This window comes from Petromyzon marinus, chromosome 15 (genome assembly GCF_048934315.1).
Source record: "Petromyzon marinus isolate PM22_M1 ecotype Great Lakes invasive population chromosome 15, UKy_Petmar_22M1.pri1.0, whole genome shotgun sequence".
NCBI classification, from domain to species: domain Eukaryota; kingdom Metazoa; phylum Chordata; class Hyperoartia; order Petromyzontiformes; family Petromyzontidae; genus Petromyzon; species Petromyzon marinus.
In genome coordinates, this window is record NC_133681.1 from 14,496,302 (window position 1) to 14,513,560 (window position 17,259).

The 17,259-nt window shown below is 42.5% G+C and overlaps 1 protein-coding gene across 1 annotated transcript in view; it reads right to left on the minus strand.

Annotated features, from left to right (window-relative positions):
* Positions 1–11,916, minus strand: part of LOC116942711 (plectin-like) — a 123,636-nt gene extending 111,720 nt beyond the window's left edge. Inside the window, exon 1 of the mRNA XM_076067319.1 lies at positions 11,724–11,916. Coding sequence (XP_075923434.1) covers positions 11,724–11,805 — 82 coding nt within the window. The 5' untranslated portion in view covers positions 11,806–11,916. The remainder of the gene's footprint in view (positions 1–11,723) is intronic.
* Between the last annotated feature and the right edge of the window lie 5,343 nt (positions 11,917–17,259).

Genomic DNA, 17,259 nt, shown 5'->3' on the forward strand with positions numbered 1-17,259 from the left:
CAAATATGGAGGTGTAAACATTATGCTTTGGGAGTGTTTTTCTGCTAAGGGGACAGGACAACTTCACCGCATCAAAGGGACGATGGACGGGGCCATGTACCGTCAAATCTTGGGTGAGAACCTCCTTCCCTCAGCCAGGGCATTGAAAATGGGTCGTGGATGGGTATTCCATCATGACAATGACCCAAAACACACGGCCAAGGCAACAAAGGAGTGGCTCAAGAAGAAGCACATTAAGGTCCTGGAGTGGCCTAGCCAGTCTCCAGACCCTAACCCCATAGAAAATCTGTGGAGGGAGTTGAAGGTTCGAGTTGCCAAACGTCAGCCTCAAAACCTTAATGATTTGGAGAAGATCTACAAAGAGGAGTGGGACAAAATCCCTCCTGAGATGTGTGCAAACCTGGTGGCCAACTACAAGAAACGTCTGACCTCTGTGATTGCCAACAAGGGTTTTTCCACCAAGTACTAAGTCATGTTTTGCAGAGGGGTCAAATACTTATTTCCCTCATTAAAATGCAAATCAATTTATAACATTTTTGACATGCGTTTTTATGGATTTTGTTGTTGTCATTCTGTCTCTCACTGTTCAAATAAACCTACCATTAAAATTATAGACTGATCATTTCTTTGTCAGTGGGCAAACGTACAAAATCAGCAGGGGATCAAATACTTTTTTCACTCACTGTATATATTATGATAGAATATAGTATTGTCATCAGTATGACATAAGTATACCAAGTTTGCAGTCGATAGCACATTGGAAAGTGGGTACAAATTGAGTTACAAGATTTGAGGATACGACCACAGACAGTGAGTTAAATATTGAAGAAAAAAAAAGCGTGTCAATTTTAAAAAAATGTCCCAACGTGCACGAAACATTTTGCCCTCGAGTGCCAAAGGGTCAGCCTGGAATTTTTAAACAAAAAAACCCCATATACACAATCCACACTTTGACAACAGCGTCGCATTTTTATGCTGCTAATCTTTAGAGCAAAGTTGCTTGCGAGCGTCCGCCCCCCCTTTGAAAGCAACCACATTTCCTACTTAGAGGGGAGGGGGGTGGAGAGCAATTGCTTTTGCCGAAGGGAACCGCACTTTATAATCTGCAGCTCGCAGATGTGTTGCTGTACAGTCGCTGTTGTTCTCACACGCGCACCAAACAACGTGCAACACGTGCCCCGCTTTCAGAGCGCGACAGCCCCCAATGCATGAAACCGTCGGTGCGACTGCTAATGCCGTCCAGAATATCATGGATGTTGCTAATGTGTGATGCGAGGGAAGATGTGAAAAACAATGTATATGTTAAAAATAATACGACAACCCCCCCACCCCACCCCAGCCAGTTTAAGAGAGAATACAGCACAATGGAAGTGAACTAAGTCACATTTATAAATCACTGATGTCCCCCCCCCCCCAAAGTTAGGGGCCGTCCATAAATGACGTCACGCGATTTTGGACGATTTCCCCCCCCCCCCCTTCGTCACACGGCGTCACAAAAAGTCAGACCCCCCCTCAAATATGACGTCACAAAGCTCTGCCCCCCCCACCAAAACCATATTTCCATATTGAAAATCAAACATGCTTCAAATCGCTTTAAACTATTGTCATTGTAGTGCGTATTTAATGTGGCGCTGCACTCTGATGTTGTAGGAGAAAACATTTATTTAAAAGTCTATTTAATTAAGTAGAACGTGTTGTCTATATTTATTTAAAGTTGCGCATTTTGATGTGACGTCACATTTCTCAACCCCCCCCCCCCCTCGTCACACATCGTCACAAAGGTCTGACCCCCCCCCCCCCTCCAGGTGCGTGAGGTAATTTATGGACGGCCCCTTAGGCCAATAAGATTAGCGGTGACACGGTCGCCCAATGCTCGTATTTTAAATGTGGAATAAGTGTCAGTGATAATAAAGGAATACGCATACAGTATATGTTTCGATGCTGTAAAGATCGCTTATCTCATCATAGCACAGAGGACATGCTCAAACATGGATATAGCCAGAGGCTCCAAAAGGACTGTACAATCACTTGCTGGCAAATTTTCAGGTGGAATGTTGGCACAGTGGCTAGCGCACTGGGAATAATGCGCTGAGCTCTGAACCTGGCCACCTCGGTTGTATTCCGAGCCACAGCTGACGTGACCGGTGAGTGGAATTTAAAACCCGTCCTGCCCAGGACCCCACTTATTCTTTTTAGCAACCCATTTTGACCAGATGAGTGATATTTGGTAAAGCAACTGCCCACTCACTCGCCCATGGCAGACACGAAGTGGGTGGCCTTTATTCAGAAATGGATTGGTTTTTTTTTAAAGGGCTTTAAATTATGATGTATTTTTAATTCAGTCAAGTCTAATTCAAACGAAATTCTTTGTTTACCGCTTACTTGCTGAATATTCACTGGGTAACGTGCTAAAGCTGATAGATGCAGTCACACATAACTACAGTATTGCGAAATAAAATAACTAAAAATCCACAACGTTCATAATTAGTGGTGAGTATACTGTAATGTGAACCCGAGTTTGATTCCGAATGTATGGTCAAACAACCCCCCATGACACATTGCATGGGGAGCCCTCCATCCGGCAGTGGTTTGAAGGTTTGAAAACAAGTTTCTAATTGCTATTACAGTACAACAAAAATATACATTAGGCTGACGTAATGGAAATGACCATTCCTCAGAGCAGAATCAGGACAGAGAAATTGCATTTTCTAAATATGACTACTCAAGGGAAAGCGATCTTAAGATAACTGAAATCTGTCAATTTTTCAACTTTCTTACAATTGTTTACAGTACTTCGTCAACATGATACTTTCTTTTCAACATGACCGGTTGGCTGAAAGACGGAATGAAATGTCACATTTGCCAATATGACATCAATAGTGCATCTATATACATTTGCCAATGTGACAACTTGTTTGCTTGGCTTTGTTGGGTGGTGTCGGGTTACAGCTCCAATAGACATTATGCCTGCATGATCTAACAAAGGACGCAAATTTTGAATCACACACCAACCGCCGATGCAAAACCCAACATTGTAATGCACATCAAAGGGAGGGCTTCGACATTGCCCGAAGACACTGGCGGTGGAACCATCAACTGCATAAGAACATCAACAGGCCGATGCTCATATCTCCTTCATCAATGAAGAATTAGAGACAGTGCGACTGTGACCTTGCAACCAAAACTATGGACCACATAGTAAACCACTGTAGCAAAGCTACACAAACTGTCTCCCGAAGCCCTCTCGTGAATAGCAGACCTCGACATTGGCATTTAGCTCCTGAGCATATTGCCACACGCATGACGAAAGCAGGCAGAGGATGTGTCAACAGCCCATGTACCGTGACCACGTGCAAACGTGGCTCAGACGGTTTTGTGATGTAAACAAACGCACATATCAATAGTTCATATTATATTCTACGTACTATTAAGTTTTACATGTAAGCACGTTTCAATCGATAATCGATATTTGAAATAAATGCTTCAAATCATAGTTTCTGTGCAGCAAAAAAGTTACATGTTTTACGACGTCATGATCATCACCCCACGTGCTTTCCAGTTCTGGATGAAATCCTCCAAAAGGCATTGCCAACATTATTTTACAGTCATATTGATGCTACAAACCATATCACCCTTACCCACGAGTTAAACTCATTGCAGCAGAGACCGAAAGAGGAACACGAGTTCCCTGATCCATGCGTTCCTCTTTCTGCCTCTGTGTAATTCCAAGCAAGTATTTTTAAATGCTTATTCGTGCACTGTTCAGCCTTTTTTCCATTTTATATGTCAGTGTCGAAGTTTGAGACAAATATCTTATCGTGGGTAACGTGCACTTATTCAAAACCATCTTCATCTATCCAAAAGCTCTCCAATCGGTTCACCTCTTTAAAATCACGACTAATGCCGTCAACCCAGCGACCAAACACTGACCAATGATCGCCCGCTCTCCAGAGCAACAACAACAGTCTCGTTCACTTATAACCCCAAGCCACCAGTTATTTCCCTCCAAAATGTTTTCCCTTCATTTCTCAACGGACTCATTACAGCTGTGTAAGGGTTTTTTTTTAGCGCTTGTGCTGTATGTCCGTGTTTTCGAAACTGAATTCGGTTCCCAAAGAAACTGGCAGCGCGTGGAGGCGAAACGTCGGACATCGCGTATGTATGTTGAACTTCTTTCGCACCGTACGCAGCCAACCGTGCTAATCGGAGGTGCGGTACAGCCCCGAACACACACCGGGGAATTTACCACCGTTAAAGATTCAAACACTGCACGTGTACATGGATCAAACGTTCACCCCTGTCAATATAGAGAGAGAGCTGGGATCAGGCTGTTTAGTGGCGTGTGAGCTGCCCCCTCTCTCTCTCTCTCTGGCTGATGTAGATTTGTGTTGCTCAACAGGCTGTCCCTGTCCTTTGAGGCTGAATCACCGAAGACTGTTCGTGGGAGATAGCACGAATCCAGGCAACCAAACGCACCACGCTTTACTAGTGACATCAGTGACATCAGTCACTGCACATGCAGCTGCTACAGTATCCAACAATGCCCCCATTTGTAAGTTTTGCTCATGTGCCATTTGGTTCTTTCGGTTAAGTCACGTAGATAGAAAAAAAATAAAGTGAATAAAAAATAATAATAAACCACGACGTTTCGATCGCAACACACGCGGTCATCATCAGGAAAAGGGAGGGGGGGGAGAATTAATTATGTAGACATGTAAACGCAAAGATACCTGTTGGTGTTATTTTTACGTAAACATTACCAACAAATAAATGCGATTCTGCGATCAGCATATGTGCTCCGTGATGAACTAGCATGCACAATCAGCCCACTAGCTTTCAGAGAATGCCCCCTGCTGGATCAGTTGGTTACTTCCCCCACCTCCCTTTAAGTCTCATTCTGGTTCTTAAGGACGAATCAGTTGACGAGAAGTCCAGAGTGTGGAAAACTGCATTATTCGATATACTGTCGTGTATCGTGCTGCAGAGCACGTGTTTTCGATTTGCCCAGTGCGTAACGAAAAGCTCCCACTGAATTATCTGGGTTGCAATTAATGCCCTGGGTGGGAGCGGTGGTGCAGTGGTTAGCACAAGCTCGAGATATCATACTGGCTGCCAAGGGAATTAGTAAGTGGGGCTGGGACAGGACACATTCCTAGAAGGGATGATTGTGATTTTAACAAAGAATATCATTGTCGGGGCGCCGCGGTTGCGAGACGTTGACGCCCTCGCCTGCTATGCAGGAGTTCGTGGTTTCGGTCCCGATCCTGACGCCTGCTGAATAAATTTCGATTTAAAGCTTTCGTGACTGCAAGGATTCATCTTCTTTGGTTCTTTCGGTAAAGTCACGTAGAATGAGAATAAAATAATACATTGATAAAATAAAATAACACAATAATATTCTCACGACGTTTCGGCCACAACACAAGCGGCCTTCATCAGGTGAAGGGACGAGACTGTCTGGAGGACAGCGCTGGAGTGAAAAAGCCACGCTCAGATCGCGACCTTTAAGCTGTGTGAGAAGAAACAAAGCGCCTTGACAAAGGAATTAGCATAGAATTTAGCATTGAAATGGCTGAGTGATTAGCTTGTGACTGATCACTCAGCTATTTCAATGCTAAATTCTATGCTAATTCCTTTGTCAATGCGTTTTGTTTCTTCTCACACAGCTGAAGGTCGCGATCTGAGCGTGGCTTTTTCACTCCAGCGCTGTCCTCCAGACAGTCTCGTCCCATCACCTGATGAAGGCCGCTTGTGTTGTGGCCGAAACGTCGTGAGAATATTATTGTGTTATTTTATTTTATCAATTTATTATTTTATTCTCATTCTACGTGACTTTACCGAAAGAACCAAAGAAGATGAAGCCTGCTGAATATTTGGAGCTTGAATGTTCTTCCGATGGTCGCGTGGATTTTTCTCCGGGCACTCCGGGTTTCCCCTCCACATTTAGAAACATGCGTTTAGAGCATTTTGGCCCGCTGATGCAAACTTTTCACATGATAGGCCGCATTGTAAGAGCTATCATTTGTGGCCAGGTCGCTTCTGAAAAATAGCCACATAGCTCAGTGGGCCTTACATGGTCAAATTTTTTAAATATTTAGTTCGTTTTAATGGTCGATCGTGAAGACTGACAAATGGGAGCTTAAGCCAAAGGACGTAATCCACCCCAGACGATGCCCATCACTGATACGGAGATGGGAGCGAAACATCAGCTCATGTGAAGCCGCTGTATTGTCGGTGGCGATTTGGGGGGGGGGGCTTCATCCAGCAGTGGATAGCTAACTGCTGGTGATGATGACTGTCGGGGGGGGGGGGGTGTATGAACCCAGCGACCTGAGTTCGATTCCAGGCCATAGCTAACATCAGTGCCGAGTGCTCACCTTTCCTATAATTTGCACTCCTATGCGCGTTTTTTGTCTTGTTTGTTGTTGTAACTTTCTGACCCGACCCCTACTGGACATGTGTGAAAAAGAGATTCGTTCCCGCCCCCTCTATCCCCAACCCGCACTAACAAACATGGTGAAGCATGGTCAAACATTTCCCGTAGAATTGGGAGGCCTTTGCCCAGCAGAGATTTGACAGAGTGCTGTAAATTTTTACTTCTGTGTATAAATTTCGATTTAAAGCTTTCGTGACTGCAAGGATTCATCTTCTTTGGTTCTTTCGGTAAAGTCAAGTAGAATGAGAATAAAATAATACATTGATAAAATAAAATAACACAATAAAATTCTCACGACGTTTCGGCCACAACACAAGCGGCCTTCATCAGGTGAAGGGACGAGACTGTCTGGAGGACAGCGCTGGAGCGAACAAAGCCACGCTCAGATCGCGACCTTTAAGCTGTGTGAGAAGAAACAAAGCGCCTTGACAAAGGAATTAGCATAGAATTTAGCATTGAAATAGCTAGAGTGATTAGCTTGTGACTGGTCACAGAAATGGCTATGTTAAAGTTAAAGCATACACATCCACAGAGGCACCCCTTGACAAAGGAATTAGCATAGACTTTAGCATTGAAATAGCTGAGTGATTAGCTTGTGACTGGTCACAGAAATAGCTATGTTAAAGTCAGAGCATACACATTCACAGAGGCACCTAGTACAAATCAAACAGGAGAATTTAGCATTGAAATAACTGTGTATAACTATTTTATAACTATTTTACGTAGTAATGTCCAACAACCCTACTACTACAAGTTGTGCTTCAGTTATTATTTTAAAAAAAAAAACCCCTCCCTATCCACTTTTGCCAGCTGTACTGAGATCTTTCCATATCAGATGCTAATACATGATAACTTCTCAGAGTGATGGGCCAAGACTGGTTCAGATATCGCTGGCAAATGGATGTTAGCTATGACTGGGAGTTCAACTGAGAGAACAAGGGTTCATAGTGCAGTGCACATAAGCACTGCACTACTGCACTGCCGGTCCCAACGTAACAGTTCTGTCTGCTCTGGATTATGACACGTATTTTCCTTCTGTATTTTAAAACAAAATTTAGTGGGGCGTCTTAGGGGGCCGTCCATAAATGACGTCACGCGATTTTGGACTATTTTTTTTTACCCCCCCCCCCCCCTTGTCACACGGCGTCACAAAAAGTCAGAAGCCCCCTCAAATATGACGTCACAAAGCTCTGCCCTCCCCCCCTAAAAAGTATATATATAAAACATGCTTCAAATCGCTTTAAACTATTGTTATTGTAGTGCGTATTTAATGTGGCGCTGCAGTCTGATGTTGTATATTTGATTAAGTATAACGTGTTGTCTATATTTATTTAAAGTTGCGCATTTTGATGTGACGTCACATTTCTCAAATCCCCCCCCCCGTCACACATCGTCACAAATGTCTGACCTCCCCCCCCAGGTACGTGACGTCATTTATGGACGGCCCCTTATAGCCCAGCAGGTGTGTGTGTTTGTGTTACCAGATATGAATCCTCTACTTACGGACGAATTAGGTTCCAGAGGTCTGTTCGTAAGTAGATTTGTTTGTAAGTTCAACTTTACTCCTGTAGATTCAAAACATGTTGTACGGCATGTACACTAAATACGGGGAATGGCTTTAAAAGTTGTATAATCTCCTGTAGATGTAGATGTCACTGGTTCTTCACGTTCTGCAGATGTAGATGTCACTACCGCCATCTATTGCGCGGCGGTTAAACTTACGACTCTTGGTCCGAACAGGCAACTGGACATACAGACAGATTTGTTTGTATCTCTGAAAGTTCGTAAGTCGAGTGTTCGTATGTAGAGGAGTCCCTGTATAACATTATTAATATCCGGGACAGTCTGGTGTGCATATTACTTTCCAGAACATATCATAATCTGGAAATATGGTCATTCCTGCCATATATTTATCCAACAACTCATTTGGTGATGCTACATTGCAAGTGGTGCACAAACACATTGTGCTATAAAGAAGAAGGGCAATTTCCCGAAACGTCACCTACATATGTTTTAATTTTAGGGCAATGTTATTGATGAACGTGTTGAGTTTTTATATATTGTCTCCGGACATTCCCCCCCTCCCCCCGGAAGGATTGTGCATTGGTATGTTTGGACAGTTCCATTGATGGGTGTTTGACACATGGAAGGATGCTGGAGTAACCACGGAAAGTCCCAACTTGCACTCTATGAACTATTGAACTATTTTTTTTATGTTACCAGGTAAAGCCCACTGAGCTATATAGCTCGGTTTTCAGAAGCGACCTGGCATCAAATGATAGCTCAACGAAGTGGCTTTATCTTGTGGACATTGAGGGGCCGTCCATAAATGACGTCACGCGATTTTGGACGATTTTTAACCCCCCCCCCCCCCTCATCACACTGCGTCACAAAAAGTCAGACCCCGCCTCAAATATGACGTCACAAAGCTCTGCCCCCCACCCCCAATAAATAAAACATGCTTCAAATCGCTTTAAACTATTGTCATTGTAGTGCGTATTTAATGTGCCACTGCACTATGATGTTGTAGGAGAAAATATGTATTAAAAAGTCTAATTAAGGAGAACGTGTTGTCTATATTTATTTAAAGTTGCGCATTTTATGTGACGTCACATTTCTCAAACCCCCCCCCCCCTTGTCACACATCGTCACACATTGTCTGACCCCTCCCCCCTAGGTGCATGACGTCATTTATGGACGGCCGCCTAATAGCAGCCAAATAGTCTAAAATGCACATTTCTAAATGTGGAGGGAAAAATTCAGAGGACCCAGAGAAAAGTCCACGTGACCACGGGGAGAACATTCAAACTCCAGGGTCAGGATCGAACACACGTACTCCTGTATAGCAGGCGAGGTACTTAACATCTCCTAGCCACCGTGGCACCCACTCAAAGCTCTGCACAGTTAGATTCAAAGCCATTGCTGCATTAACATCTACTGGCCATTTTGCAGATGTTGTTATCATTCTCTTTGCACAGGCATTACCGTGCAAATGTGTCCAGTAAATTATCCTCATATCTCTCACAAAAAGAACGGATTATACAAATGTTTTGTAATGTCTTTTTTTTCTTTGCTCGCAGAGCCATTGAAAGTTACTCAAAACCTTTCAATAACTTTTCAGAAAGAATAACAGGAGTGGGTTAGTGCCTAACCTTCAGTGTTAATTATGCATCGTGTCGAACAAATAATTCTTTTTAAGGGTCTACAGTCATCAATATTTTACCACCCTATAAGCCGTAATTTTACAATACGGATTATGAATAATACAGGTGGAATATATGAATAATTAAAGCTGCGGCTATAACAGAAGCCACTGTTAACGTTTCCTCATGTATCCCCTGCCGACAAAATGCTGTTGACGGCACTGACTTTTAAGCCAAAGCCAAACAGCAGAACTAAAGTTGTGACCGTTTGTAACGCTTAAGGAAATAAATTGCTGTGAATTATTGAGAGCACACTTGAAGATTAATATTTTTACACGTAAATAAGTCAATTATGTTACAACTGTGTATGCAGGTTGAATACTATCCGATGAGCCTATTGATTTGGGTTAAAACTCAACGCGGATTAAACGCTATTCCATTGAAGGATCTTACGTACAGCTTAACAGAGTAAATATACAGCGTGAACCATTTTTCTCAGTCCATCGGCATTTCCAGACCAACAGTGTTCAGCAGGAAATTATTTAAACAGGAAAACTCTGGACAGATTTCAACCTTTTGGTTCTTCAGCTGCACTGTCAGTCTATCGTGGCCTAAATACTGCAATGTGTTATTGTATGCTAGATTGCAGAATGGCAAACTGGTGTCTGGAACTCCCTACGAATACAGAATCCTTCCTTGAATTTTTAATTGTAAGTCGTTTCGTGCAAACTTTGCACCATTACACCTGGTGTACTTTTGTCACAAGAGCACCAGGTTTAGAGGACCTAAATAGTGTTTGGGGAACATTTTCAATTGGATGCCACAGTGGTGAGATGTTAACTACTTCGCCTGGTATACAGGAGGTCGTGGGCTCGATCCCGACCATGACGCCTGCTGTATATTTTGGGTTTTGCATGTTCTCCCCTTGTCGCATGCATTTTTATCCGGGTCCTCCGGTTTTTCCCTCCACATTTATAATCAACATCACGCGTTTAGAGTATTTGGCTGCAATACATTTCCAGATGATTAGCCCACTTCGTTGAGCTATAATTTGTGGCCAGGTCGCTTTTGAAAAAGAGCTATATAGCTCAGTGGGCCTTGCCTGGTAAATTTAAAAATAATTTAGAGTTTAGTTTAAAATAGATATTATGCAATTCTTCATAATCGGTACCAAATTGTACACTCCATGCCATATTGAATTATGCGGCCGTTATTGCTAAATTAATTTAACAGTTTAATTTTGAGGAGTTTAATCAAAAGCAGGATTATGGATAAAATAATCCATTAATTGGTAGGGGGTGTTTATTATAATGTACGTATCTACACTTTAGAGAGAATTAATGTATATTCTGAATGCACTCTTTATGAAAATTCACTCAAGGCCATCCATGCCCCATTCAATGGGCTAGAAAAATGTGAGCGTGCCTTTGCACTTCAATGTATCCTAAAGGTAAAGCGTGGTGTGCCTGTATATTTTGATAACTCAATTATCATTCAAAGTATTGCACGTTCCTTTTTCATGACTACAGTACAATATTAGACCGATAGTCAAGTCTATGACCATACAAATGTTTTTGAAACGTCACGATATCCTAGCCATTGCGGCTAGTATATCGTGACAATGAAAGAGACGGGTTGTGTATGTACATTGTAAGCCCTGTGTTGACTCCCACACTGTATTTTAACAAACACATGGTTTCAAGTGTTGTCTATTGACAAATGCTGGCAAGGGAAGTGATCTCTGTGTACCGCCAATCCTGAATTAAAATTATTCGGATGTTGCTTCTAGAACCCATTTAACATTGACGCTAAATTCGTTATCGCGTGCACGTTCAAATTAATGCTGAAATCAAAGTGCTTTAAGTGTATCTACATTGGGTTTCCTTTTTCCAGTACATTAAATTTGTGCACACCTGCAATTATTCACCCACACGAAATATTACACTTACAGTCTGTCTAAACATAACAGCTGATAAGATGAAAATACATATATAAAGTAAATGCTGTAATTGTTCCAGTTCAATAAAATACTTTTGGAAAAAAAAGTAATTTTTCCAATAATATGTATTATTATAAACATAAACATGAGCGAGGTTATGACGATGACCAGCCGAGACGGAGGCGTTGCCAGTTTCGTCACTTACCGGCGATCCGCGAGACAGCTCTCTCGGCCAGGTCCAATGCTCCCCTTGCCACAGAGGGACCACGCAACTGCCTTGCCAGCATTTGGACAACAGGGTGGCCTTAAGAAAGGGGCCCTCTGGGACAACACTTCCTCCTCCTCCACCGATATTCCTTCTCTCCGGTTGAAGCTGCTGCAACAGCACGCAACGCCGAGGTGCACACATCAACGCGGCGACGCGCTTGAGAAGAGACCTGGGACACAGGAGGCGTGCCGCCCCCCCCACCCACCCAATATTATTCACCACGGCTACTCGCCTGTCACTTCTCAATAGGACTATTCATTGAGCCTGTGCAATTGCTAATTGTTTGCGAGCATCACAACCGCGGGTACAAGTTACGACGCGTGCGTTTAAAATGGATGTAAGCAGGACATTGATGGAAGTGAAGGAAAATGGTCACAAATGAAAGTTTGCAATAGGCAATTGCTCTTGTTCACAATCATCTTACAGTACCTACTCTGTCCACTGTTCAAACCCATAATCTGGCTGGGATTCTTTCATTCATCTGCGCTTTGCATGCATCACGTGTAGGGATAAGTCACCTTATTTGTTACACTTATGTGTGGGGTTTGACCCGACCCAAGTCGACCCTAAAGCGGTCTCCCACAAGTACACGAATCTTCCTATTTTACACGTCGGCTGTCGCGAGCAATAATATACATGAAATGTGTTTTTTGTGTGTTATTAAACCCGCCACCACCCCATACAGCCAATTAGTAAGGGTTGTCACGTAAAAAAAACGTTCGATTTAGTTGCTAGGTCAGCACACCGGTGTGTTGGAAAGTAAACCAAACAACATTTACAATTCGAGTCCAACGTTTCTCTGGTGATTTCAACCAGCTTCGTCGGGCGATAGCCAGAATTGTGAACCTGTTTTTCGGTCTTAAATATCTGCAGAAGAGCGTGGATAAGAAGATTGATAAACAAGATTTGGAAAATCCATACGTACTACAGTATCATCCGTGCATAAATGTAGTTGAGAGCAGTTGGCAGCAATTTCATCCGTTTAGCCACAGAATTCCAAAGGCGATTGCCCCAATAACATCAAGGCACACATGCCCACGAACAAGGAATGTTTTCAAGAGATAAATAACATCTGGCATTACAAACATGTCAAGATTCAACGAACGTCATTATGTCCAGACTTAAGACATTCCTCATCTCCTTTGCTGTTGGCTACTTGCGTATAACTCCCCTTGTTTATCCATCTTTCTCTGCCATCTTCATCCAAATCGGCAACCCTCCCATTATTTTCCCAGTGTCAAGCATTACACATAACAGGACAAACCCACCATCTGCACCGGATTACGTGTACCCAGCGTTATGTCGCTACCCTAATGTGCCCTATCTGCCCATGTTTTTGTTCCACCATTTACGGTACTTATTTTCTAAATGCATTGTTCGTGTTTACGCACAGCGTTTCAGATGCGTATTTATTCTGATGCTATATAAAGTCAACTTATTATTAGACTGACAAAAGCTTTAATTTGACTTGTGTGACACTCTCTGGAGCAGAGGGACGTACCTTAAATGAGAGGTGAGACAAGGATGCAATCTTTGGTTTGCAGCGCTATTGCCACGGAGACGAGGATGCAAACTTTGGTTTGCAGCGCTATTCCCACGGTCGCCAAGTCTCCTACCCAAAACACATTTTTCGACAAGACTGTTATTTTTTATTTTACCAGGTAAGGTCCACTGAGCTATATAGCTCCTTTTCAGAAGCGACCTGGCCACAAATGATAGCTCAACGAAGTGGCTTATCGTGTGGACATTAATAGCAGCCAAATATTCTAAATGCACGTTTCTAAATGTGGAGGTAAAAACCTGGAGGATCCGGAGAAAAGTTCACGCGACCACGGGGAGAGAGAAATGCAAACCTTAAATATACAGCAGCAGCAGCAGGCGTTCTGAGTCGGGATCGGGATCGAACCCACGACCTCCTGTCTTCCAGGCAAGGTAGCTAACATCTTGCCACTCTGGCGCCCCGAAACTCCTAATGGACTAATTTCTTTGTTACGATAACATTTTTTGTGCTTTTGTTTTGTTGCCATTTCTTAATTTGTTTATTCACTGTTGAATTTTCTTGGTAGCAGGGTTTTCATTTTCTTGGTAGTGGCTGTATATGAGACGTAGTCATATATAATTAATGTACAGCATTAAGACAAGCTATTAGCATGAATGACGCTATATTAAATGAAAGTATTATTAACTCTGGACTGACAAGAGACAACTGCAGTAATTGCGGATGCAATGTGAGCTTCTGGGAAGAGTGACTAAGCAACAGCTAGGATATATAGGACGTGTTAAAGAGGAAATGCTGGTGAAGTGGCCCTAACGATCACCGCAGGAAAAAACTGGAGGAAAGAGCGAGAGCCCATTCCAGACGATGGTGGATGGTAAGAGCAGATGGTGGACTGGTATATCACAGATTGGACTGCCCAGACTGGCTCAAGACCACGTAAGTTGGCAAACATGTCTGCTGGGGGGTGGCTGAAGCTATCTCAAAACCGTCCTATAATGAGGAATGTGCCATAATGATGAGGATCCATGGGTATCAACCAAGCAGAATTAACCTGAAAGTGGTCTCCTGGAAGTCATCTCTTACTATTCTGTTCAAAAGTGCAGATATAAGGAGCAACCCATAAGATAGGGCAAGTTTTGATTTAAAGCTTTCGTGACTGCAGTAATTCATATTCTTAGCTCTTTCGGTAAAGTCACGTTGAAGGGAAACAATAAAATAATAAAATATGTATAAAACAATAAAAATTCTCACGACGTTTCGACCATAACACAAACGGTCGTCATCAGGTGTGTCAGTTCGCATTAATTTATTTATTTTAAAACGGTGTATTTATTTATAAAATAAAAAAACGTCAGCACCACGCGCAGCGATTTGGCAGTTTATTTAGAAGGACTAGTCCATCTATGTTCTGAAAAGAGGAGGGGGGAGACGAAAAATTAATGTATGCTGTCTGAAAGCCACTGTAAGCATGAACAATCAATTAAGACCTGAAATGGTTAATCAAATCTTTCCAATGATTGCTAAGCCAGAATCCATCTTTTCGGTTGAAATTGTCTCTGTGCTTGTATATGTGGATAGCCTCATGAACGAATCTCTCATGGTAGCCAGATGGCTTACAAAGAACCTCTGTCTTGGAAAAGTCAATGTCATGTGAGCCTACTGAATTATAACAATGATCTGCCACGGCCGAGGTGTTGGTCCTACCGTGTTTAAGGTCTGCTTTGTGTTCACGAATGCGGTCTGAGACATGGCGTTTGGTTTCTCCAATGTAACTACTACCACAGAGGCAACTTAGTTTGTAGACACCAGGGTACTGTATGTCCGGAATCACATCTTTTACAGACGGAACCAGATCACGGATTTTATGTAATGTGTTGAAACGGACCGGGATCTTGTGTTTATTCAAGATTTTGGAGATCTTTTTTGTGATCCCCGCAATGTAGGGTAAAGTGATGGTTTTGAAAGGCTCCTCAAGAGGGTCCTTCTTCATGGTTTGAGTGATAGTTTTGCGGATTGTATAGTCGGAGTAACCATTAGCCTTAAGAGCTTGGTGTATGTGCTTGAGTTCACTGCCTATGTGTTCCTGGTCGGATATGCATTGGGCTCTATGGTACAGAGTCATGATGAGATAATTCTTCTGTGATGGATGGTGGTGGGAATCCGGTTTCAGATAAGCATCCGTATGGGTAGCTTTCCTGTAGACCGAGTGGCTCATTGAACCATCAGGTCTCTTTTTTATTAAGACATCCAAAAAAGTTAGCTTTCCATCTTTTTCGACTTCCATAGTAATCTGATGGCTGGGTGTATGGAATTGATGTGGTCGAAGAATTGGTCTAGAGCAGGCCGGCCATGTGGCCAGATGACAAAAGTGTCATCCACGTACCTCTTCCATAAGGTTGGGTGCAGAGTGGCAGTCTGGATGGCGTCAGTCTCAAATTTCTCCATGAAAATGTTAGCTATAACCGGAGAAAGGGGGGAGCCCATTGGGGTGCCCTCAGTTTGTTTGTAGAGAGTTCCATTCCAAGTGAAGTATGTGTTGGTTAAGCAATGTCTCACCAGGGGGGTACCTCAGTGTTTAGTCCTTGATGAACCAAGTCTTCAATGATTGCGATGGTGTCAGGTACAGGAACCTTGGTGAATAAGGAAACTACATCAAAACTGACAAGCAGGTCGTCTGGGGACAGGGAAATACCCTTGATTGTCGATACCAGGTGAGTAGAATTTTGTACCGCAGAGGTGTTTTTTCCAGTGAAAGGCCGCAGGATTTCAGAGAGAAAACGAGCTAGTTTGTAGGTGGGGGAGCTGATAGTAGAGACTATGGGACGAAGAGGTGTATCAACTTTATGTATTTTTGGTAAGCCGTATAATCTTGGTGGCCTGGCAGCAGAAGGTTTCAACGAAAACTGTTTAGATTGATCAATTAATGCGGTTGAATCAGAAATTATTTTGTTGGTTTGTGTTACGAGGCTTTTGGTGGGATCTCAGACGGAACCAGATCACGTATTGTATGTAATGTGTTGAAACGGACCTGGATCTTGTGTTTATTAAAGATTTTGGAGATCTTTTTTTGTGATCCCCGCAATGTAGGGTAAAGTGATGGTTTTGAAAGGCTCCTCAAGAGGGTCCTTCTTCATGGTTTGAGTGATAGCTTTGCGGATCGTATAGTCGGAGTAACCATTAGCCTTAATGCAAACCGACACACCTGATGACGACCGTTTGTGTTATGGTCGAAACGTCGTGATAATTTTTATTGTTTTATATATATTTTATTATTTTATTGTTTCCCTTCAACGTGACTTTACCGAAAGAGGTAAGAATATAGGGCAAGTTCATCAAAATGTGAAATGCAGAAGGGTGTGGATGTCAGAAATCACCCCAACAATGTTACATCAGGGTGGGAAAAAGCTGCATCACTTTTCTGTACTAATTGGTCACGAAACATGATTTTATTTACCTTTGTTAATACATAGTTTAGTACTTTCATTGTGTTCGTATATTGAATGTCGCTAATTCCGTTGGAGAACAGCTTATTTGTTCCGAGAATATAGGAAATCAACCGAAATGAATGATCCCTTTTCATATCAAATATTTTAATGTTATTTTCCAACATTATTTGTCAATAGTTAATGTTGGTATTTAATTTTTTTTACAAGCAGTGTTGAAGAGCTGTATGAATAAATTCCTCAATTTCTAACAAGATGAACAAAAACTGTGCATTTGGCCAGACCACCAGGAATGTACCCGATCTCATAAGCCACGCAGGGTTGAGCCTCGAACTACTAGACATGTGTAAAAGAGCTTTATAGCTCAATGGCTTCCTCCAGTATAAATATTCGGATTCTATAAGAATAGGTTTAACCCTTCTGGCAATAAAACAGTTGTGTTAAGAAGTTAAAACACCAAACACAAACCATTTGCAGGGAATCATGTCTGCATTAACCACACAAGTGTGTTCTGATTCTGCTTACATGGGTG